General features: G+C 38.5%; 1 protein-coding gene across 3 annotated transcripts in view; it reads left to right on the forward strand.

Moving 5' to 3' along the window:
• Window positions 1-25663, forward strand: part of KBTBD12 (kelch repeat and BTB domain containing 12) — a 100125-nt gene that overhangs the window by 26100 nt on the left and 48362 nt on the right. For all 3 annotated transcript variants that reach the window (XM_070936912.1, XM_070936913.1, XM_070936911.1), the window contains 2 exons: window positions 22272-23445; window positions 25202-25472. In XM_070936912.1, the coding sequence (XP_070793013.1) occupies window positions 22376-23445; window positions 25202-25472 (1341 nt within the window). In that variant the 5' untranslated portion in view covers window positions 22272-22375. The remainder of the gene's footprint in view (window positions 1-22271; window positions 23446-25201; window positions 25473-25663) is intronic.

The following is a 25663-nucleotide window of genomic DNA, read 5'->3' on the forward strand; positions in this document are numbered from 1 at the left end:
TGGTTGTGAGTGTTTGGGCTGTCCAGAACTGGGGATGTTTTGTCTAACCTTGGATGGGGTAGCATTTCTTCATTTAAGAGTGATGTGCAATTTAGAGGTCTTCTTGCACTCCCAGCTCTTGTTTGATGAGTAAATGGAAGCTATGATCAGGAAGCTTTTGCACAACCTTATCTGGTACATCAATTGTGCCCCTTCCTTGATTGGGAGGGCTTTCAGAAAGTCACTTGTCCTCTAACCATTTCACAGCTCAACCTTGCAATGGAGCTGCCCCTGAAGATCACCTAGATAGAAGCTTCAACTGGTCCAGAATGTAGTGATGTGGACAGGGATGGGCATGCTTTGGTATGCCCATGTAACACCTTGCTTTGTGAGCTTTATGGATTGTCAGTTTGCTAAAGTTTAGCAGTGATTCTAAATGTTGGTTACCAATAAAGCCCTACATAGTATAGGGTCTGATTACAGGTGTCCTTGACTTACTGCCATAACCCAAGGTTTCCCACCAAATCTGGTTGGACCCCGCCTGCTGGTATTTGAAGGGCCTTGTCCAAAAGTGAAATCCTTTTTAAGTGATGTGGGGGGTTTTTTTGCACCTATTTGGCTTGTTTTCTTTTATTCCTTGTTCTTAGATATCATTATATTGTTTTATTCATTTTAATTTTATTCTATTTGTGAACTGCTCAGTCATGGAAGTCCTGTAGTATACAAATCTCCATCTTTGAGAGAGATGGGCAGTTTATAAATGTGAAAAATAAGAATAAATAAATACTGTTAACAGTACACATTATCAGCAATCAGCAATAAAAGAATAACATTTAATACAATAGTGAGCTGAAGGTTCATTATGTTTCAGAAATTTTTCCAGTACTATGAAGTACTGGAAAAATTAGTCAGTGATTGCCCCTTTCTGTTGGCACATTGTTTTGCTGAGCTTTTCACTTGGCTTGTTTGTTTTCCTATCCAAACATTTTGACAGATGATTAGACTGCCAGAATTGTGACCCAACATCATTATAAGTTCATGAAAAAGAAAGATTGAATTTTCATTAATTCAACTGAATGGATTAATGATTATTTTTTATCAGTACAGCAGTACCAGAAAAATTTTGACGCCTAAGATAAGAGCAGCAACAATCTATACCTCTCCTTGGACTTTTATCCCTGTCAATAAATTTACTTCAGTGTGTCAGATCTTTGATTTGAATGCAAACCAGATCATCAAGTCTTCAATAGCTACAAAAAGACTTAACGTTTCAAAATTAATCGGCTGCGCTATGATTGAATTAAAAGAGTAGAACCTTAAAGCGTTCCCTTACATTTGAATCATGCTTAATCTTGTTTTAATGCTATGACATTGGAAATCTGTTGTGTTTGGGGTTTACTCCCAAGTAAGAGTAGAAAGTAATATGCTAGAAATATACCAAAATATCAAGATAATATATTCAATCAGTAAAGAGTACAAGTAATCCTCGACTTATAACCACAATTGAGCCCAAATTTTTTGTTGCTAAGCAAGACAGATGTTAAGTTAGTTTTGCCCCACTTTAGGACCTTTCTTGGCATAGTTGTTAAGTGAATCACTGCAGTTAGTAACATGGCTGTTAATTGTATCTGGCTCCCCCATTGATTTTCCTTGTCAGAAAGCCACAAAAGGTGATCACATGACCTGGGACACTGCAATCATCATAAATACATGCCTGTTGCTAAGCGGCCAAAGTTTGATTACATGACCTCAGGGACGCTCCAATGGTTTTAAGTGTGAAAAATGGTCCAAAGTCATTTTTTTTCAATGCTATTATATCTTTGAATGATCACTAAATGAATGGTTGTTAAGTCGAGAACTACTTATACTTTGAATGAGTTAGCTGAAGGACAATCTGGATGATCATTCCATACTTTGCATTTTATTTAAAATATATTGATTTTTTTACTGAGCGCATCTTTATGGAATTGGAAGTTAGTTTTTGTTTTATTTGGCATAAAGAATTATTTAAAAAAAAAAAAAAACAATTCCTGCCTTTTGCATGTGGACACAGAAGTTAGTCCATGAGTTCAGTGAAACTTAGTACCAAAAAGGAGTAAACAGTTATCAATCAAGATGGTTAGTCAACTTTGCTGGCTTGGAACTTATTATGGAATGGGAAGTTGGGGGAAACTTGAGCTAAACCTGAGGTAGAAATACATATTCTTATTATAAATTTGAGATTCCTGATGCCCGTTTTTCATTATAATAGTGTAAGATGGGGCTAGTGTTCATTTGACACTGTTCATGTTTGTTCACTTTATTGGCATAGACAAGATGATTTGCAAGTCGCTAAATCCTGAGCACGTTACTGCTCGTACTCATAGAATAATATTTCTATTCAGAATTTTTCCTACATATTATCATATCCTAACATTGCACAATAGTTTTGTAATTTGCCTGTGCAGCAACCCAAATTCAAAGAGAAAAGGAGATCCAGAGCACACATGGACGGGTGTGAGTTTATTCATAATTTGACGACACTATCTGAGTATTGAGTAGACTTATCAACTCAGAAAATGGTTACACTGACAAAACTGGTAAACATAATTTACCAGAAAGCAAATCATCACTCAGAAACCTTTCTATTTGTGGGGCCTAAAAATATTGCTGCATAGGATGCTGGTAGGTAGTACTTTCCTAAGCAGCAGAGAAAGCTCGGTATTATTTTTTTGATCAAAAGATGCATTTTTGTATTTCTGAGATGGTCAGCAAGGGAAGGGTTATGGGTATTTACATAAAATTGCCTCCTTATATCTAGCTACCTATCTAGTGCAGACTATAGCTACATTACAGTCAGTATTAAAGCAGAACAAGATACAATTCAAACTGTTCCTGGCCCAGGCCTTTCTTTTCAAGAAAGAGAGGGTATCAAGATATGGTTTAAATTAGAATGTGTGGCTAGCAAGACAGAAAGATTTATGCTTTCCGGTGTGATTTGTTCATTGAAGAATTACTAGGTTTAATGCAGAGAGAGGATGAGAGCTGATAAGATAAAATACTGTTGCTATGATAAGACAACCAAAGTGTCATGATAATTAAGAACAATGATCCTTAGGATTTATAGGTTCCAGATTTACATGAGAAAAACTCTAGTGTTTCTCTCTCTGGCCCTTCTTTACAGTGTTTATCGTATTAACCTAACTAACTACAAAGAACCAAAGGAGAGTTTGTAGTAAGGGATAATGATGTTTATAAGGGAGGGAACCTGTGTGGCAAATATATAATAGCTGCATCCCATGATGTTTGGTTTCTCCTCCAGTTGATGATTTCATCATGGCTCATAAAATGTCTGCGTTCCCACTAGAGATTTCTAAAAATGACTAGAGGTCTCAACAGTGTATCTCTGACCGGACAATTGAAAACCTTTAATTGAAGGTCAAAGTTCCCTGATGGGCAGCAAATAAATTTAATAAAATGAAAAGGGTGCTCAATGGAGCATGCATGTCTTTTGCATGCAAAGCATGCCGTCTATCATTGTAACCATAATGCTGCTTCTCTTAAACCCAGAAGAAATGCAACATGGTAAATAAATTATGGTTGGGCTGCTGCAAAACTTTATAATTATTCTAAATAATATTTAAATACCTTCCTGAATTTAAATAAAATATAACATGCTTGTTGCAATATTTTCAGGATCAGACTCAATAAATTTAGCAAGAGTTAAAGGTTTAAATATATCTTCTTTTATTTACATTAGGCATTCTATTTTCACTGAATATTCACAGATAGAAGCAAGGAAGTGGGTGCATACAGCTCCTTATATATACAATGGGTGGAGCTAGATATGGGAGTGGTGAATTATGAATACATTAAGAAGTGAAGAATAAGTTAACCCCTGATACCCCGTTCATATACTATTTACACATTAGAGAATAAGGCATTTACATCTGACAAATCCCCCTCTAAATGCCGATTCGTTATGCAACACCAATTACATTCAGATTCAGGACAGTACAAAACATACAACTTAGAAGTTAAGTATTTATGCTGCTTAGAAGGTAAAGGTTTTGTCAATATGTCAGCTAATTGTTCTGAAGTTTCACAATGCACTGCTTTAATAAATCCATCTTGAGATAATTGTCTCACATGTTTAAATTTTATATTTATGTGTCTGGACCTTTGTCCAATGGCGTCAGATCTAGAAATTTCAATAGCTGCCTTATTGTCTTCATGCATAACAAAAGGCAAAGCAGGTTTTTTCCAAACATCTGAAATCAAATCATTAAACCATACAAGGTTATTTGCAGCTTTAGATAAACAAACATATTCTGCTTCTGTCGTTGAAGTGGCCACTAATTCTTGTTTACCAGTGTACCAGTAAACTGGACAGTCATTTAAGAGGAATATATAACCAGATGTGCTTTTTCTACATGAGGTGTCTCCAGCCCAGTCCGCATCTGCGTAACATGTAAGCTTTGGTTCTTTATTATCGTTAGGTTCCAACATTAAACAAAAGTCTAGTGTATTTTTCAGATATCTTAATATTCTTTTAACAGCTTCCCAATGGTACATTGTTGGCTTGCTGACATGTCTGGATAATAAATTGAGGGGTAAAGCGATATCTGGTCTTGTCCAATTAGATATATAAAGAAGTGAACCTATGACTGATCTATAAAATGTGTTATCTTTAAATTCAGGGGATGATTCATCAGCATTTCTTAGAAAATCAGTCTGCATAGGAGTATCACAAGGTTTGGCATCACTTAGATTGCATTTGTTTAAGAGCTCTATGATCTTATCTCTCTGAGTAAGTTTGAATCCTCTTTTAGTCTTATTAATTTGAACACCAAGATATTTGTTTACTTTGCCTAAAGATTTCAATGAGAAATGTTCACTTAGCTTAGTCACAAAAGTTTCTCTTCTCTCTTTATGTTTTCCTATGTATAAAATGTCATCCACATAGATCAATACAAATTCTATGTAATCATCACCCTTTTTGACAAAGAAACAGTTATCAGCAGTGGTGGCATTAAAGTCCATGGTTTTAAGTACTTTTACTAAACAATCATACCATCGTTTACCAGATTGTTTTAACCCGTATAAACTCTTGTTTAACAACCATGTCTCATTCTTGTTTGTGTATTGACTGTGAGGTGCTCTTACATATATTTCCTTATCTAGTTTTGCGTGTAGATACGCAGTCTGTATGTCATATTGGAATACATCGAGATTGAGTGCTGATGCTACCACTAGAGCTGTTTTGACACTCTCAGTTCTTACTGTGGGGGAATACGTGTCAGTATAGTCCTCCGGATATTTCTGTGCATAACCTTGTGCAACTAGTCTAGCTTTGTATAGGGTATTGCCTCCCTCTAAGTTCTTAATTTTATATATCCACCTGGTACCAATAATTGTTTTATCTTTTGGTGCAACTGCAGGTGTAAATACATTTAATCCTTGTAAGCTTTCCATCTCTTTTTTCATTGCTAATTCCCATTTTTCCTTTTCTTTACGAGGGAGCTTTAACACTTCCTCATATGTATTAGGTGTCGTTGACTCACCATCCATATGCATTATATAATCCTTGTATTTATTAGGCATCTGATTTCTGGTGTTTCTAATTGTTTTTTCAGGTTTACTATTGTTATCATGCAAATATCTTGCTTCCTTTTTTGTTAGTGTGTCTGTCTTTATTTTGTGTTGGCTATTTATCCATGTTTTGGTTTTGTTTTTATATTTGTTGGTATTTTGCTTTTCTATAGTCCCTTTCTCTTGAGATTTTGTATCTTTGTTGTTACTTGGAAATATTTCATTAAGATGTATTTTAGACCAGTTGGCCTGTTCATGGAACACAGCTGTTCTGGAGACTATAAATTTGTTATTATTATCAATGAATCTGTACCCTTTAGTGCCTGTCTCATATCCCATAAATCTGAGTCTTCTGGACACGTTCTCTCCCTTTCTTCTTAATTGCTTAGGTATGTGTACGTCTGCAGTGACTCCGAATATGTGCATGTGTGCCAATTTTGGTTTCCTATTATACATCACTTCATATGGTGTCTTATTTACAATGCTGGACCAGGTTCTATTCTGTGTGTAATTGGAATAATGTAGGGCTTCTGACCAGAATTGTTTGCTTAAGCCAGCATCTTCCAATGTGCATCTAATCATGGTTTGTAATGTTGAGTTCTTTCTCTCTACAATCCCGTTCTGGAACGCAGAAAATGGACTAGATGTGTAATGTAACATTCTTCTGTCCTTTAACCATTGGGAGAATTCTTTAGATATGAATTCACATCCCCTATCTGTCATGATTTGTTTTATTTTGATATTGTGTTGTGTTTCTATGCGTTTATAAAATTCTTTAAATTTTTGAAAGGTTTCATCTTTGTGTTTTAATGTATAAACAAATCCATAGCGGCTATAATCGTCTACTATGGTCAAGAAGTAACGTTTTCTATAAGTGATTGATGGAGTTAGTGGACCAACTAAGTCCATGTGTACTAAATCAAAAATTTTGTTGGTTGATCTAGTAGATTTTCTTGGCCTGGGGCTAGTTTTTAGTTTTGTGGATTTACATACTGAGCATTCCAAATAGTTTTCACAATTTTTTATTTTAACACCTTCTGCGTGTTCAGTCATTTTTTGTACTACAGGAAAACTGGCATGTCCTAACTTCCTATGTAAGATGTGAGCACACTCATCATGAATTGGCTTACCTATTTTTGGTTTTTTTTCATTGTGTGCATCTTTGTGATCATGAGATATTTTACATTCATCATTGTCACTGTTGCTAATGTTTCCATCATCTACTTCAATACAATCTTCCATATTTGAATCAATGTTATGCAACCATTTTTCCTTTGTTATCAGATAAGGTAGGCCTCCTTTAATCATCACAGTGCCTATATCTATTTTATTTTTCTCCAAAGTCGCCTTTCCTTTAGAAAAAACAATGTTAATATCAGAATCTCTACTTAGTTTTATGACACTTAGTATGTTATGAGGTATTTCAGGTATTAGCAATACCCCCTCTATTTTTCCTAGACCAGGCAAGGTTACATTCCCTCTACCTAATACTTGAACCTTTTCTTGGTTAGCTACCTTTATTACAAATTTATCTTCTACAAATGAAGACAATATATTTTTGTTATTAGTGGTGTGATTAGTTGCTCCAGAATCAATAAGCCAATTATTGTTCTCATTCTGCTGTATGTTAGTGTTGTCTTGTTTATTTAATCCATTCAGTGAACCAGATTTTCTATCCTTTGAATTATCTCTGCCCCCTCTATTCTCTTTGTAATTTGGTGGGCTTCTATATCTATGTCTATCCATGGAAGACTGTCTATAATTGTATTTGTTTCTATATTCAGACCTATGTCTTTCTTTTGAAGTTTTGGGGCAATCTCTTCTATTGTGTTCCCTGGATCCACAGTTATGACATTTAAATGTTTCATTATATTTTTCTTGGAAAGCTACTTTCCTATATGGTTTGTGTTCTATGTGTTTGTTAGAACGATCCCTTCTTGAATTGTCTTCTGCTATTAATTTATTGGATAGACTTTCTATGGATAAGTATCCTAGATTGATTGTGTCTAAATGTGACATATAATTGTCCCATGATGGATCAAGTGAGTTGATAATAACACTTTTCATTGTTTGGTCTGAAATCACCTCCCCCCTTAAATGCAGTTCAGCTCTTATTTTGTTTAAAGATATTAAGTGCTCACTTACGGAAACCCCTGGTTTTATCCTAGATGAAAAGAAATCTTTAGACATCCTTGTGGTGGTAGCTACACTGTCACTGTGAAACAAATTGAACATGCATTGAATAATTTCTGAAACAGTCAGATTTTGCTTAATGCTGTGATACATTGCAGGAGATACACTAGATATTAATAAGAAAAATGCTCTATGGTGTAAACAGTCTATTTTTAGAGTCCAAGGTCTTTTTGGGGGACTAGTGATAAAAAACAGTAAGTTTTCCTTCATAAAGACAACCTGGAGCTGCTGATACCATTCTTGTAAATTAATGCCATCTATCCTTAGCTTTGGGAAGTCACTGGGTAAATTTCCGACATTATTAGTTCCATTACTTACAACCTGAGGTAGTCCGTGGTCTCGTAAATGCAGAAAGTTACAAAACGGCGTGGGGATGCTCGCAACGAGCCTGCATGGTCTTCTCGTCAATTCATGTCTTCCCGGATCGTCTGCGTAGTCTTGCGCATGCGTGTTGTTCATTTCTTCCCTGGAGTCGTCGTGAGAGGTTCTCCTCGTTGCGGCTCGCTCGTTCTGCTCCTCCTCAGACGAATCGGTCTCTGGCTGGATCTTGGGAGTCCTGACGATGGCGGCTGCTCTTCCTCTTCTTTTGAGTGCGTTGGTGTTTGCTTCGGTCTGTGGCGTGGGGCGGTATCGGCAAGGCTCTCTGGGTTCGGGCGTCGGCGTTCTCGTAGTCAGGATGGGAGCGGGCAGGTCTTGATGCATTGGCTTGCTCGTTCGCTTCTTCGTTAGCTTTTTAGTAATTCTTAGTTTTGGCCCAAATGCAGCAAAAAGCGTTTTCATTGCTGATTTTATTTGATTGTTTGTTGAATCACCTTCACTTTCTGATTCTGATTCTTCTGAGGTGTTTGAATCTTCTTTTTCGTTTTCGTTGTCTGATAATGTTTTTCGCGCCAGAAATTTTGAATTGAGTTTTCTGATTGGCTCTGCTTCGCTCACCCTGGAGGTCTGTTGAAACCAAGATGGCTGCCATTCAAAATTTCGCGCGGGATCACCGTTTTTCTTCTTCACAACAATTTTTTCTGCAGTCATATCACTCACTATTTTTGGGTCTTTTGATTTTTCATTAGTGATGTACTTCTCTCTCGCTGCTCCGCTGTTCTTCAGCATATCTTGGAGGTTCGCGATGAGGCTTTCATCATTCTTCTGGCTCTTCAATAGTTTTAATATCTCTGACCTGAGTTCGTTATTCTCTATTTCGATTTCCTCCTGATCATCATTTTCATCTATTATTTCTTCGTCTTCAGTGGTGTATTCTTCGGATTCTCTCGAAATCGCGTTTGTGGATTCGTTGATTATTTCTTGTTCTGTTTCCATTTCTTTGCTGTATGCAAAGGCCTATCTTTCTTAGACATTTTTAAGTATTTATTGAGTCAATTAACCATCCTCTGCTACCAGCTTGTTGCAATATTTTCAGGATCAGACTCAATAAATTTAGCAAGAGTTAAAGGTTTAAATATATCTTCTTTTATTTACATTAGGCATTCTATATTCACTGAATATTCACAGATAGAAGCAAGGAAGTGGGTGCATACAGCTCCTTATATATACAATGGGTGGAGCTAGATATGGGAGTGGTGAATTATGAATACATTAAGAAGTGAAGAATAAGTTAACCCCTGATACCCCATTCATATACTATTTACACATTAGAGAATAAGGCATTTACATCTGACAATAATAAATATTTTTTCAGTACTGTTCCAGTTTCTCGTCCATACTCCATACAAGTAATTCTTGGCTAACAACCACTTGTTCAGCAACTGTTTGAAATTACACCGGCCTCTGAATGAGCAGTGATTACAATGAGTTCTTGAAATTCCAGCTCTTCCAGCAGCTCGTGGTCATATTTTATATCCTGCCTTTATTATTTCTTCATCATGATCTGGACACTTGGCAATCTGCTCATGCTTATGGTAGTTGCAACATCCCATGGTTGCAAGTACCCCACATGATTCCACATGACTGTGGCTTATAACTTACCCTGCAACCTTCCACAAGCCAAAATCAATGGGGAAGGCAGCAGGGAATTTCGCAAGTTCCTCAGATAAGTGTCTCCTACCCATTCATCCTCCCCCACCCCCTTTGCCTTGCACCTTGCCAGTTACCCACACACCCTTGCACAACCTCTCCCATCTTGCTATACTCGCTCTATGCCTCCTCAGCCACTTGCGTACCTTCCCTGATCCTCGCTGAGCTCCTCACACTGTACTTCTCCTCACTATTAGTGCTTCTTCTCTGAGCCTTGTGTTCATGCCACACCTTTCCGGCCACACATGCACTCTTGTGCACTCATCCTGTGCCCTGCTACACTCGCAGCGCATCTCCTTAACCACTTGTGCACTCTTCTCCACGTGGCAGTGGCCACTCCAAGCTTATTTGTGCTCACATCTCCATGACCACCCATGTGCCCCCTCCCTCCCTCTCTCATCCGGCAGCAGCCACTTCTGTGATTGCCAGCCTTGTTTGCAAACTGCCTCAGATTTGCCGCATGCTATGCCCACTGACTTTGGTTGATGGAAGCTAGGGGGAAGTTGCAAGAACGTGCTTGCTTAACAACCCATGACCCTTGTTTAATGACAGCAAGGAGGACTACAGATGCTTCCAGTCCCCATTGCTGTTGCAACTCGCAACTCAAGGACTACCTGTAGTATTATGTAGGATTAGAAATGTGGAGTGATTTTTTTTTCTCCTTTCTAGAGTGAGGCAAAAATAAGAGAATAGCATAATTGTATAATTATATATTAGTGTGTTCCATAACAATAGCACTTTGCCAGAGCCATCCAACAAGAGTGATACAATCTGACAAAGGAAAAATATTGTTGTTTGGTGGATGAACTTTTTATGCTTAAGGGGAAAGTATTGGTTTTATTCCAATTTCCTCTTCATGTTTTCATTTAATCACAGACAGTTCTTTGCTCTGTTGTTCCTCTTTCACCACAATGTCAATAAATGCAGAGTGGGATGATCTAAAGCCGGCACACACGTGATTGCACAGAATTCCCTACAGACCCATATGCATCCAGCTGTTATGAGATGTGTGGGTGGTTCATAATGACATCATAGGATCCCTGGTAATTCTATAAATCGTTCATTAACTACAGCTATCAATGTGCTCTGAGGCAAAACCTCTTGAGACCTGACAAAAAGTTCCAAATTAAATTATGCTGATGTACTTAGAAAAGAGGTATGCTGCCCTAAGAAAATAAAGCTGATGATTGAAGATAACCCATCTTTTTCCTCCCAATAGCCAAGAGGAAGAAGCAAGCAAGATGTGCACATGGCAGGAATTAGTGCTGGGAATGAGTAGGAACGAAAGACAGAATTTAACTGTCATCTTGCAAAAAAAACTGTGATGTTGTGGGTTCTTCTAGAATGTTGATGTTGATGTGTGGGAATGTGAACAGCCTGTGTAAATGTGTAAATAAACTTGATATCACAAATCTGCAAAGATCTCTACACAGGGGGAAGTACCAGAATCTGTGAATTTCTCACATGGAAATGAGCTGCTTGAATATCTTATACAGATAGTCTTGCCTTACAACAGTTCATTTAGTGACCATTCAAAGTTACAACAGCACTCAGAAAAGTGACTTATGACAATTTTTCACACTTACAACAGTTGCAGTATCCCCTTGATCTAGGGGTGAAATTCACTTACCTTCCCTACCAGTTCACAAATGTGTGTGCGCCTTCTGCGCATGTGCAGAGGCTGAAAATTGTCGCAAAAAAGGGACGTCATGACGTCCATGCAGGTGGGCAGGGCTTCGCGCAATCGGCCCTACTATATCGCGCGATCCAATAGGAACCGGATGAATTTCACCCCTGCCTTGGTCACGTGATTAAACTTTAGACGCTTGGCAACTGACTCATATTTATGACAGTTGCAGTGTCCCGGAGTCATGTGATCACCTTTTGTGACCTTCTGACAAGCATAATCAATGGGAATGTCAGATTCACTTAACAACTGTGTTACTAATTTAACAGCAATACTGATTCACTTAACAACTCTGGAAAGAAAGGTTATAAAATGGGGAAAAACTCACTTGACACATTTTTCACTCAGCAACAGAAATTTTGGGATCAATTGTGGTAATAACTTGAGGACTACCTGTATACATACACACACTTTTCTCCAATTTTCTGTGGATGGCTGTTTATCTGTGACTGATTCTGGAAGCTGAGTTTTAGAATCTTTAGAATCCCTCTAACTGGAGAACAGCCCACTCCCTCATGCAGAATATAAAGGGTGTATCAGTGGTGGGTTTCAAATTTTTTTACTACCGGTTCTGTGGGTGTGGCATGGCATGGCATGGCATGGCATGGCATGGCAGGCGTGGTTTGGTAGGCATGGCTTGGTGGGCATGGCAGGGGAAGGATATTGTAAAATCTCCATTCCCACCCCACTCCAGGGGAAGGTTACTGCAAAATCCCCATTTCCTCCCAATCAGCTGGGACTTGGGAGGCAGAGAATAGATGGGGATGGGGCCAGTCAGAATTTTTACTACCAGTTTCTGAGCTACTCAAAATTTCCACTACTGGTTCTCCAGAACTGGTCAGAACCTGTGGAAACCCACCTCTGGGGTGTATGTTATGTTGGAAAGGAGTGGTGTCGCATCTGCAGTCAGAAATATATTTGTATATGCACAGAGATGTGTGTTTGTGTGTGTTGTGTGTTTATACATTGTGCTTCCTTCTACAGAAGTTCAAACCATTTTGTAATGTATAGTCTTTTAAAAAATCCATCTCCGTAGGGAGATCCTATATGGATGAATTGTATCAACATTCAATTTACTTGTTTCATGGACTTTTTCATATGTACTATAATTAATGAGTAACTACAGTAACTGTCAAACATAATGGTAGAGAGGACAAGACTAATTCAGAGTCTCACAGATTCTTCAGGTGCTTTCTTAAAAAACATGCACACATATCAACATCAGGTTCATTTGAATCACCAACATGAATACTGTAGATCAGGGGTCCCCAACCTCCAGTTCATGGATCCACGGCATACCAGAAACTGGGCCATGCAAACAAATGAAGCCCCATACATAGGATGCAGGCAGCACATGAAACCCCCTCCAGTCCACGGAAAAACCTCTCTCTCTGGTGCCCAAAAGGTTGGGGGCCACTGTGGTAAATACTGCATGAAAAGCACTTTATTATAGACAAGAATAGAATATACAGTCTTCAACTGAAGATCACAACTGAGCCCAAAATTGCTATTGCTTAGTGGTTACAAATAGATTTGAAGTTGAGTTTCTCCACTTACCGTCCAGCATCTTAGTCATTAACCATATTGTTCTCTATTTAGGTTATGAGTCTCAATTCAGGAACAGGTACCTATTACTATCATTTTGCCTGTAATAGTAATTTTGCATTGTAGGGGTACAGTATAGGTTTTGTAGAGAAATCCACTAATAAGAAACAACAAGTGTCCAGAAAAGGCACTAACAAGATGAGATAATTCTTCTCTAGTAACAGAAAGCAACAGATATGTATTATTTTTAGTGTCACTTTTTCCAAGGTGCTCAGAATAATGCAAGCCACATATTTCATCCTGTCCAAATTTATTTCCACAATTGGGCTGAGAAATGACTGATCCAAGCTAATTTAATAAGCATCATACTTGAATGTAGATTTGAACCAAAAATCTATCCGCTAGTCTTATGACTAGTGCTCCTCCATGCGAAGAAAAAACTTGCACCAACATTATTACAGACACATGGCATCTGCACACGATAATCATTGTCGTGAATATATGACTAGATATGAAGTAGCAGGAAGAGCTCAAGGGTAGGGCATCCGCTGCTCAGGGACCCAGGCAGCCATGCTGCCATCCGGGGGGGGAGGATGCACGGCCCAAGAAGCTCCTCCGGTGGATCAGGCCTCAGTGCCTGCCCTGGTCCTGCCCTCGACATAAGCGATCTTGAGCTGGCCATGTCCACCCCAGCCACACCCACCCAGTCAGCTATGACCACCAGCCACAACTACCCCAGCCCACCGAGGGCAACAAAAATCCTGATTCGGCCCTCAATGAAATCAAGTTTGACACTCCTGACATAGACTATTATTTACTCAGGAATTAGTGTGTTGAGTAAATAAGGCTAAGTCTGTTAAATAGGCCCATACAGGATTAAACTTTTATAAACAATTATTTTTGTATTTCTCTACATGGTTTGAGTATTTTCTAAAACAACTAGACACAACAGATATACAGGATGCTCTTATAGCACAATTGCTAGAATTTTGTTAAAGAATGTGAAAACCTGCTGTGTTAACTACCCTAATAATTACTAAATTTAAGCAAGAGTTACTGAAGATTAAAAAAGGCAACCAACAGATGCAATGAAAAAGAAGCTTGTAGTCTGTATTTTTTTCCCGTGTATTCAGAGTTTAATGCTGTTTCTATTATTTGCAGCAACCTACTAAAGATTTAATAAGCTATTCAAAACTTAGCAATTAGAGAAATTGTAGAACTGGAGCAGAGTTGCAGGTTAAATACAACTGACACAGTTTCCTAATCTATTGTTAATTTTATTAAATATTTCATTAGACGGGGAGAAGGATTTTTATTATGCATTCTGGCACTGTACTATATTCACATGTGAAGAAATTATTAATTTATCAAAGAAAATCCAAAACAAATTTAGAAGAAATGCATTCTGCTAGTCTCCACAAAGCCAAGCCTCCTTCTCTCTCCTTTGTTTATTTCAATTGTGAGGAAATAAGGCATCTGGATGAATCCTAGCACAATTTGGATTATTACAAAGAGAAGCCTAAGAATTTGTATTTTGAAATAAAGATATGCAAGCATGCTTCTGCTTACAGACACATATGGCTAATACACAAAGGACATACAGAAACAGGGCATACAATATGCCATTGAGGCTTGGAAAGGATTTGAAGATATGGCATCTGATGTAAGTACTAGGTCAGCCTTTCAGAACCAAACAGCCTCTTGAAGACAATAGCAATAGTATTTAGACATATACCGCTTCATGGTGCTTTACAGCCCTCTCTAAGCAGTTTACAGAGTCAGCATATTGCCCCCAACAATCTGGGTCGTCATTTTACCGACCTCAGAAAGAAGGAAGGCTGAATCAACCTTGAGCCAGTGAGGATCAAACTGCTGGCAGTGGGCAGAACTAACCTGCAATACTTATTCTAAAACTACTGAAGTTTATACTGAATCTCAGCCACTGGTTCTATACTGTCAGTCCACCAGGAAGAGCAGCCTTAGTAGACAAGGATATGGGTAGAAGCAATCAGAGACAGACCCCTCAAAAATGTGGGCAAGACCAAGGAAGCAAGAATCCCTCAAATTTCAGTTAAGATATTCTTAATGCTAAATACAGAATTTGAATATGGCAATAGGAATTTCCCACCATTCTTTATAGTAAGTTAATGAAGGCACTTATCTTCACTATAAAATGCTTTCCCCAGATTTCTCCCCCCCCCCCCCCCGCAACCAGGCTGAATTGCCCTTTATGAGATTATCTGTTAGTGACTTACCCACTGCTATGTTTCCCATTCTTTTCTCAATCTTCCCACAACTTCTCCCATTAAGAAACAATCCTTTCACAACCAAAGTCTGCTCCAAAGAATAAAAGCCCTACCACGTAATGATTCTTAGCACACATCTGTTTCAATGTCCGTAGCAAGGTGCCAACATGCAGGAACATGTTGCAAAGGATGTTTTTATTGCATATATGCATATGATAGGAGTTAATGTACTTTTCAGGACCTTTTTTTTTGACATACTGAAAGGAAGAATTACCACTCCTCTGGATTTGGCAATAGTTTCTATCTTTCCTTACAACAGCTCTGTTGTAGCCTCTCAAGAGGAAGGCTTTTGCAAACCACCAAAGACCTGTAGATGAACATCTGTTTAATCTTTTTGGGCGGGTGGGGGGATAATGTTTGAAGCTTTTAACTTCTTTTTTTACAAATGGAAGAGAAAAGACTACTTGTTATTTCAGGAGCTCAGAAATCTCAATGAATGTAGTAAGTGATTGGGTAGTTTAAACTGGAGACAATGAATGAGGATTGGTTTATTCTGCTCGGACTGAGCTAAGTTGGGTTGAAAGTGCTGCCTATAAAAAGAAGTGAATATTATAAGCGTTTGCTTCAGGGGTGAAATCCAGCAGGTTCTAACAGGTTCTGGAGAACCGGTAGCGGAAATTTTGAGTAGTTCGGAGAACCAGCAAATACCACCTCTGGCTGGTTGGGATGGAGATTTTGCAATATCCTTTCCCCAGAGGGAAGGGAATGGAGATTTTGCAGTATCCTTCCCCTGGAGTGGGGTGGGAATGGGGATTTTACAATATCCTTCCCCTGCCATGCCCACCAAGCCACACCCACAGAACCGGTAGGGAAAAAATTTGGATTTCACCCCGGTTTGCCTTCAAGATTCAGATTTAAATGCTCATGTTTCTTCTGTTCCATGTGTCAGTGGTCTGCATAGTTGAGAAACACATAGGTTGAACTTAAAGTGGATTGGAAATTGTTTTTTGACTCATCAGCCACATCATTCTTACAAATGATTAGCCCAAACTTATTATGCTATTCATAGACGAAGCATAGAAATACAACAATGCAATTAAATTAAAATATTCATTAGAAATCAGTAGCCTGCTTCCTTATCAATTTATATTTAACAGAGTGTTGTCATTTTTTTTCAAATGAAAATCACTTATATTTACAGAAGTCATCTGCTAATGGACTTGAGATATATTGATACGAATGGTAAAATACAATAATAATAATGCAGTAAATAAAAATAACAATGACAATAATTCCATAGTGAATCCCCAAATGACTTCCAAAAAAGCAGGGTTTTTAGCATCTTCCAGACAGACATGAAAATGAGGACAATGTTCTCCAGAGAAGGCTTTTCCATGGAAGAAACTCCCACAGAGGATACCTGTAGTTATATCCACTCCTATTATTTCTCATAGTAATGGGACTCAAAGCAGTCTCCACTGCTATCTAACCATGAAAAAATGAATGGCTGCAAATATTGTATCTCTACAGAACTAATCTGTAATTCAAGAAAATTAAAAGATAACTCTCTGGAACTCAAATACTCTTTCTATGTTTAGATTGTCTACCTTAATAAAATTTAAGATATTTAGTTCACTTTCCAGCATTAAAGACAACTATTGTACAGCTGATGTACAGCTGATGATACTCAGCTGTACATCTTTACCCCGGACCACCCCAACGATGCCCTTGATGTGATGTCCCGGTACCAGATGCTGTGCAGATCTGGATGGGGAGAAACAGGCTCAGGCTCAACCCGTCCAAGACCGAGTGGCTGTGGCTTCCAGCATCCCAATATAGTCAGTTGGTACCATCGCTGACTTTTGGGGGCAAGTCGTTGGCCCCCACAGAGAGGGCCCGCAACTTGGGTGTCCTCCTGGATACATGGCTGTCTTTGGAAGAGCATATGACAGCTGTGGCCAGGGGGGCTTTTTATCAGGTTTGCCTGATCCACCAGTTGCGTCACTTTCTGGATCGGGATGCCTTACGCACGGTCACTCATGCCCTCGTCACGTCCTGCTTGGACTACTGTAATGCTCTCTACATGGGGCTCCCCTTGAGGAACACCCGGAAGCTCCAGCTGGTCCAGAATGCGGCCGCGCAAGTGGTGATGGGGGCGACTCGGCGCTCCCATGTAACACCTCTCCTGTGCGAGCTGCACTAGCTCCCAGTGGTCTTCCGGGTGCGCTTCAAGGTATTGGTTACCACCTTTAGAGCGCTCCATGGCTTAGGGCCCGGGTATTTACGAGACCGCCTTCTGCCGCCAGTAGCCTCCCACTGACCAGTACGCTCCCACAGAGAGGGGCTCCTCAGGGTTACGTCGGCCAAACAATGTCGGCTGGCGGCCCCCGGGGGAGAGCCTTCTCGGTGGGAGCACCGACCCTCTGGAACGAGTTGCCCCTGGAGATACGGCGGATCCCGGATCTGCACACTTTCCACCGTGCCTTAAAGACGTTTTTGTTTTATCAAGCAGGGCTGACCTGATCATATTTTTTAAGTTGCTTTTAATTTTAAATTGCTAAATTATGGGGTTTTAATATGGTGGTGTTTTAACTGTGGGCCAAATTAATTTAATTGTTTTTTTTAATATTGTTTTAATTTTTGTATTTTCTGTATTTTATCTGCTGGCTGTTCACCGCCCCGAGTTCTTCGGGAGAAGGGCAGTATATAAAATAAATAAATAAATAAATAAATAAATAAATAATAATAATAATAATAATAATAATAATAATAATAATAATAATAATAATAATAATAATAATATTTCCAATAAACATAGCATTTCAAAAAAGTAAAATTTGCAGTGGTATTCCCAGATGGGTATTGTTAGAAAGAATATTCACAAAGAGATTTGAAAATTGAATGACAGCTATGCTAAGTAGCTAATTAAAAGTAGAAACATAAACAGAAATATAAGAACATGATATAAAAATAAAACAATGGAATTTCCTAATTCAGTTTCATTTGTTTAAATTAAATAATTCATAAAGACAATGTACTTACAATATTGTTGTAAAAAAAACAGCCTTGCATATACACAGCCTACATGTTTCCAGTTATTGCAGGTTAGATGATGTTACAGAGTAAGCATCTTCATAGTCATAACTTTGTGCTATTTTTTACCAATATCAGACATGAGATTTTAATTCTGATATGATATTAATCATGGATTTCACCCATTTTATCAAGTCACAAAAACACAGCCCCTATTTTTTTTAGAACTCTACTACTATTCTGTCCATTAGAACTACTATCTTTGTAAATTAATATGTATTAAAATTAATAGAATATCACATCAAATCTTAGAGTTGCAGTATTTCAAAACAGTCATCTATATCTTAGTGATATCATAATTAGACTACCTGAATTGCATTCCTCACACAGTGATCCCTGAAGAGAGTCCAGAAGCTTCATCTGATGTAAAAATGCAGCAAAGAGGCTGCTACACGTCACATAATCCAGGGATCATATTCTCTTTGTGCTGAAAGACCTACACTGTTTTAAACTTTTAAATCTCAAGATAGCTTCAAAGCCGATTACGCAAGACGGCCTATCTCAACTTTAACCTCCCCAGCCTTCAAGATCAACAAGAAAGGCCCACTTAAGCCTTTTCAAAGGCCTATTTGTTGCCGGTACAAGTGAAGGACTCCAAGCCGTGGAACAGACTCCCTTGAAAATTGCCCTTAGCTCTCTGCCTGTTCCCATTGCCAGGGAAATAATTAAGACTTTCCTGTTCTGCCAGGTCTTTTAATTATATGTTTATTAAAATCATAATAAGAATAACCAACCCACTAGAGAGACAGTTTGGTGTAGTGGTGAAGGTGCTGACTAGACACTAGGAGCTGGTAAGACTTCTTTTAGGCAGGTGGATGTCTTCGGGCTGCTTCCTCTCTCTCTCATTCCAATCAACCTAACAGAGTTGTTGTCGTGGGGTAAAAAGGAGACAGGAGGATTAGCCTTGAGTTATATAAAATGTAATATATATAAAAATATAAATAATATAATAACCGAGTTGGAAGGGACCTTGGAGGTCTTCTAGTCCAACCCCCTGCTTAGGCAGGAAACCCTACACCACTTCAGATAAATGGTTATCCAACATCTTCTTCAAAATTTCCAGTGTTGGAGCATTCACAACTTCTGGAGGCAAGTTGTTCCACTAATTAATTGTTCTAACTGTCAGGAAATTTCTCCTTAGTTCTAAGTTGCTTCTCTCCATGATTAGTTTCCACCCATTGCTCCTTGTTTTACCCTCAGGTGCTTTGGAGAATAGCTTGACTCCCTCTTCTTTGTGGCAGCCCCTGAGATATTGGAACACTGCTATCATGTCACCACTGGTTCTTCTTTTCATTAAACTAGACATACCCAGTTCCTGCAACCGTTCTTCATATGTTTTAGCCTCCAGTCCCCTAATCATCTTTGTTGCTCTTCTCTGCACTCTTTCTCGAGTTTCCACATCTTTTTTACATTGTGGCGACCAAAACTGAATGCAGTATTCCAAGTTTGGCCTTTCCAAGGCATTATAAAATGATATTAACACTTCATATGATCTTGATTCTATCCCTCTATTTATGCAGCTTAGAACTGTGTTGGCTTTTTTGGCAGCTGCTGTACACTGCTGGGTCCTATTTAAATGGTTGTCCACTAGGACTCCAAGATCCCTCTCACAGTTACTACTATTGAGCAAGGTACCACATATACTGTACCTATGAATTTCGGGTTTTTTGCCTAAATGTAGAACCTTACTTTTTTCACCGTTGAATTGCATTTTGTTAGCTAGCGCCCAATGTTCAAGTCTGTCAAGATCCTTCTGTATCTTAAGCGTATCTTCTGGAATGTTGGCTGTGGGATGATATAGTATAATCATCATCCCACCCAGCCATCAAATCATTTTCTCAAGCCTGGTCTTTTGCTTGCTGATTAGTGAGCAGAGAGGGAAAGCTAAGAGCAAAATTGTGGGGCCTCACTGGCAGCAGAACAGCCTTGACAAGGACATTTTCCCCAAGGATTGTGAGTACAGTAAGCTATACTTTTAAAATGGCCGCAATAGTTGTCACTCAACCTATCCCAAAGTTGTAATGAAGAGGCTTTAACATGGGTGGCATTCGGCTTTAACAAATAATCTGTGTCTCAAAATTTGTGGTCAGCATGCCTAATGAGACTGGAATTTCAGAACAGATTAATTGAAGGCTAGCTTTATTGTGCGACCTTGTAAAACATCCTGCTTTGTGGGAGAAGAAAGATCTACCCTCTAATATTTGGGCTGCGTCATTGAAGTGAATAGATCGCTGAACCCTGTAAGTGATTATGCACAGGGCAGGGTGCAAGTTGCCAGGAGTATTTTAGGATGGGGCGCTGAAGGAATATCGGAATTTCACTGTTCTTAACACTGTACAAGCCAGGCGTTCTGCAGGAAGTTGAGCTCACATCTTTTCAAGTGTTTGGTCTCCCATGGCAACCTATATGTCCAGGAATAAAATAGTATGTTTTACTTATCCCCGATAAGTAAAGCCTTTCTGATAAGCTATTAGGATCTAACAAAAAGAGATGATGTTCTTTCTTGCCTCCTCTTTGTGTTCCCTGTGAACTGTTAGATTCACAGCTCTACCTAGGGAGCTCTGTCAAACAAGGTTGTCTGCTACTTTTGTTCTTAGTGTTTATCCCACTTGGTTGCAGCATCTGCTTGTTTTTGCATTGTGCTTACCTCGTCCTCACAGCAAAGCTATCAATGCATGATGCAATGAGGGTTTTTGTTTTCCAGCTGGCTTGTTGCAGATGGAGTGCACAGTGAGCTTCCATGCCAAAGGGAGGAATTGAACTCAGGTTTTCCTGCTCTTAGTTCAGCATCTAAACCAAAACACCATGCTGACTTCTTCAGACCAGAATGTCTACAGTAATTCAAAATGTTATTAAAATGTTATTTCAGTGGGAGTCTTCTATGCATTAAGAGTTGGTTTGAGAATCATATCCAGGTTTTGATGAGGGGGAATGGAATCTAGTGATGCTCCTCTTTTAATGTTGAAAACATTGTTAACTAGAGGAAAAATGTTCTTGTGAAAAGCTTAATGTGGGATTTTAACAGATGGATTTCTCAAATAACAGCATTAGCATTTATCTATCTGTACAGCATAGAAGTGGTGATTGGCTTCTCAAAAGATTCTTACTGGACTGTTTAAAGAAAGTTACAGCATCATTTAATTACATTAGACTATACGTAAGAATTTTGGTGGTAAAAGATTGCAAAGTTTCTTTTATGAAACTTTTAATAGTATGTAAACACTACAATGTATCCAACATTGCATGAATTATTAGCATTTCTATAATGAATATTGTGTATGTCATTGTAGACATTATAGTACCATTAGAAATTAGGCAGAAATATTAAAAATAAACCAGCTGCAGAATCAAAATATTCTTTGATATTAAGCTCTATAGTAGAAAATACACTATCTTCTCAATAATTGTTGTTCAGTTGGAAAATAAAGTCATTCATTCATTCATTCATTCATTCATTCATTCATTCATTCATTCCACAACTTTTGTAACCCATTCCAAGCCACAGACACTGGGTAGCATATAATAGAATAAAAATGTTAAATTAAAAACAAAAACAAAATAAAACAATACAATTAATTTTTTAAAAAAAGGTTTAATGGCCACTATTAAACATTTGTTCTGATTAAAAACATGGTAGGTACTGCTGTTTTGATGACTTCACCAATTGCCAATAGGGAACGGGCTTCATAAATCTCTGGGTGCAAGGAATTTGGTATATAGAGACCCAAACAACTTAATTTCATATCTCTGGGGCAGTGTTCCAACCATTGGATGGATTTTCTGTTCTAGTATATCCACATTAGTATATATTTCTGATGCATTTGCTCAAAATATTTACTGCCTGTGGACCATAACTATATGATTTGACTGTCAGAATTTTAAATATGTGTTCATATAGCAAATTATATGTTTTTCTTTCTCTTTTCTAGGAATAAAATGATGAAGGAATTTCATTCTGAGAGCTCTCAGATGTACAAATAGCTGTTTCAAAAGTCCAATAAGCACCAGAAAATACTTTAAAATATATTCCATCATGGATTACAAGGCTGGAGGTAAAAGGAAGCAGCAGCATAGTTTGAATTTACTGGATCAAATAAAATGCATGAAAGATTTAACTGAAATGATTGATGTGGTGTTAGTGGCTGAAGAAAAAAAATTCCCTTGCCACAAATTGATCCTGGCAGCTTTTAGCCCCTATTTCAAAGCAATGTTTACTTGTGGGTTGATGGAATGCGCACAGAGAGAAGTTGTGCTACACGACATAGCAGCTGAAAGCGTATCTGTTCTCCTGCACTACATGTACACCTCTGAATTGTATCTCACCAATTGTAATGTTCAAAATGTGGCCATTGCTGCCTTTTTTATGCAGATGGAAGATGTGTTTAGTCAATGTCAAACCTACATGATGGATCACATTGAAGCTTCCAACTCTATAGGGATCTATTATTTTGCAAAGCACATTGGGGCAGAAGAACTATCTGAACGGGCCAGGAAATATTTGTATCAGCACTTTACTGAGGTGAGCCAGCAAGAAGAAATATTAGAGGTAGAAGCTCAGCAACTGCTAAGCCTGATCAGATCCGATGATCTGAATGTATCCAGAGAAGAGAGCATCTTGGACTTAGTCCTCAGATGGGTTAACCACAGTCGGAAGTTGCGTGCAGATCATCTCATTGAGCTCCTGAAGCAAGTAAGGCTGGTACTTGTAAGTCCTTCATTCCTAGTGGAAGCTCGGAAAAGGAACACAGTGCTTCTGAGTAATTCTCAGTGTATTGACATGATTGAGGGAGCCTTAGAAACAATTAAAAAATCCAATCAACCTTCCCTCAGCCTTCGGTATGGCATGGAGACCACTACACTTCTCCTTTGCATTGGCAATAACTCAGGGGGGATCCGATCAAGGAAAGGTAATTACGCTGAGGCCAGCTTCTGTTACGCACCTCTAACGCAAAAGACCTACTTCATTTCCTCTCCAAAATATGCAGAAGGCCTTGGCAGTATATACACCGGTGTGGTTACTGAGAACAACAGTATTGTTGTTGCAGGGGAGGCGAGTGCTACCAAGATGTCTAGACAAAAGACCAGGAACATTGAAATTTATAGGTTTGTATCGGCGGGGGGGAAGGGGGGCACTAAGACACAAAATATTCTTATATCATTTCCACTCCCCAGCACCTAAAATTACAAAGGGCCAAATAGAAGGAAAGATTTAAGTGGCACTCCCCAAGAATTATTCAGTGCTGTATGATTTAAAACTTTTCCTTTAAGCCTATGATAGAACTACTAATATCAATGTTAACCAATGAAGAATCTTCCTTTGGGTCCTTTTCTAGATCAGTTATGATAATGGAAGACAATCTTAACTAAATTGAAAAATTTTTTGGACAATTCTAAATCATCATCCAACTTTATAAATTATGTTTGCACAGTTAAAAGCCATTGTGAAGGGATGAAGTTCTTGTGGAATATTTTTAAAGGTTGGATGGAATTTTGCACTATTGTTTTATAAACATTCCATTGGCTTCTAAATTGACTGAATACAGCATATATTATAGCTACATATTTAAAACAGGTCTCTCAAGCAGAGTTATTTCAGGTTGTGTACGAAGCAATTAGGTGTTTGCTCATTCATTAATGACACAATGACAAGGTCTATAGTGCCCTCTAGGTGCCAGATATAATGCTATAAGCAGGTTCTTTCCTTCTGGAGTTATTTTTGCCCTTATTCAGGGCAAAAGAAACGTATATCTGTAGTGCTTTCATTCTGTGCTGCCTCTGCTCATATTGAAGGAAAATGAAAAGTATAAGTCCTTGCCATAGATCCCACTAAACTGTAGGAAAATTGCTTGAAATACATTTGGTTAGGATTGAGCTTCTAAGAATATACATATGCATTACTAAGTCAGATTTTGCCTTTTTATGGGGGAAAGTAGCAAGCAAAGGGAATAGTCACTTCGAACCGCAAGATGGGCAGCAAATAAATTTAATAATAATAGTAGTAGTAGTAACAGACAGGTTTTCTAGCAAGAAATTTCCTTTCCTGACTTCATTCAATTTCTAAATGCCCCTAGTTATGCCCCAAGGTTGAATGATTTTTTTTAACAGAAAACTTTTAGCATAATTCAGCTCTTACTGTGGTGACATAAGATCTTGTTGGGTTAACCTGACTGTTGCTGCTCTGGTTAATTAACATATTTATTCACATGGAGAGTGAATATTCACATGAGCCGTGGTGGCGCAGTGGTTAGAGTGCAGTACTGCAGGCTACTTCTGCTGATCACTGGCTGCCAGCAGTTTGGCAGATCGAATCTCATCAGGGTCAAGGTTGACTCAGCCTTCCATCCTTTCACGGTGGATAAAATGAGGTCCCAGATTTTGGGGGCAAAATGCTGACTCTATAAACCACTTAGAGAGGGCTGTAAAGCACTGTGAAGCGGTATATAAGCCTAAGTGCTAGTGCTAGTGCTAGAGAGACGATAGGAGGCAAACAGAATATTTTGAGGATGGTGAGTGGAAACTGTTTAGCCAATAGCGAAAGACATTTTCTGTTGTACTTCTAATATTCAGGTACCTTTATGACAATAATGACTGATCAAGGCTAAAATAATTGGGGAAAGCGGGCAATTATGTCTCTAAACTGAGCAGGAAGATGGAGGGGGAAACAGGATAATATTCAGAAAAATTACTTCTATAATATCATAGCATTTGAAAAGATGTGCCAATTTTTGCCATTGGACTTTAGTGAAAATTAAAATTCTTTTTATACCTCATGTTGATCCCACTTAAGAATAATAGCGGTAGGTACAAATATATAGGTAAACTGTGATTAAGGAAATTCTAATATGAGGATTCATTACAGGTATGAGGGTCATGGAAATCGATTTTGGGAAAGCCTGTGCACAGCGCAGTTTCGTGAACTGTATGCTTTAGGCACCATCCATTGTGATTTATACATCATAGGAGGTCAAATGAAACTGAAAAACCAATATCAAATTACCAATATTGTGGAGAAGTACTCCATGGAGCAGGAGAACTGGAGAACTTTGGCCCCGCTCCCAGTGCCGTTGGCTTGCCATGCAGTCGTTGCTGTGAAAAACAGGCTTTATGTCATCGGAGGATGGACCCCACAGGTAAGAAACGTTGCTAAGCGTTTCAGGACATAGAGTGGTCTCTGCTGCCATTGTCTGTGCTTGTTAAAGCAGCCTTCACAGTTGGAATGTAACTGCAATCATTGCCATTCAGAAAAACTACAAAAGCTGCTGCTGATGGATATGCTTGCTTTCAGGCAGTAGGGTAATACCTCTTTTCTCTTGCCTTTTTT

Source organism: Pituophis catenifer, unplaced genomic scaffold (assembly GCF_029215685.1).
Source record: "Pituophis catenifer annectens isolate HBS135680 unplaced genomic scaffold, rPitCat1.0.hap2 SCAF_2, whole genome shotgun sequence".
In the NCBI taxonomy this organism is placed as follows: domain Eukaryota; kingdom Metazoa; phylum Chordata; class Lepidosauria; order Squamata; family Colubridae; genus Pituophis; species Pituophis catenifer.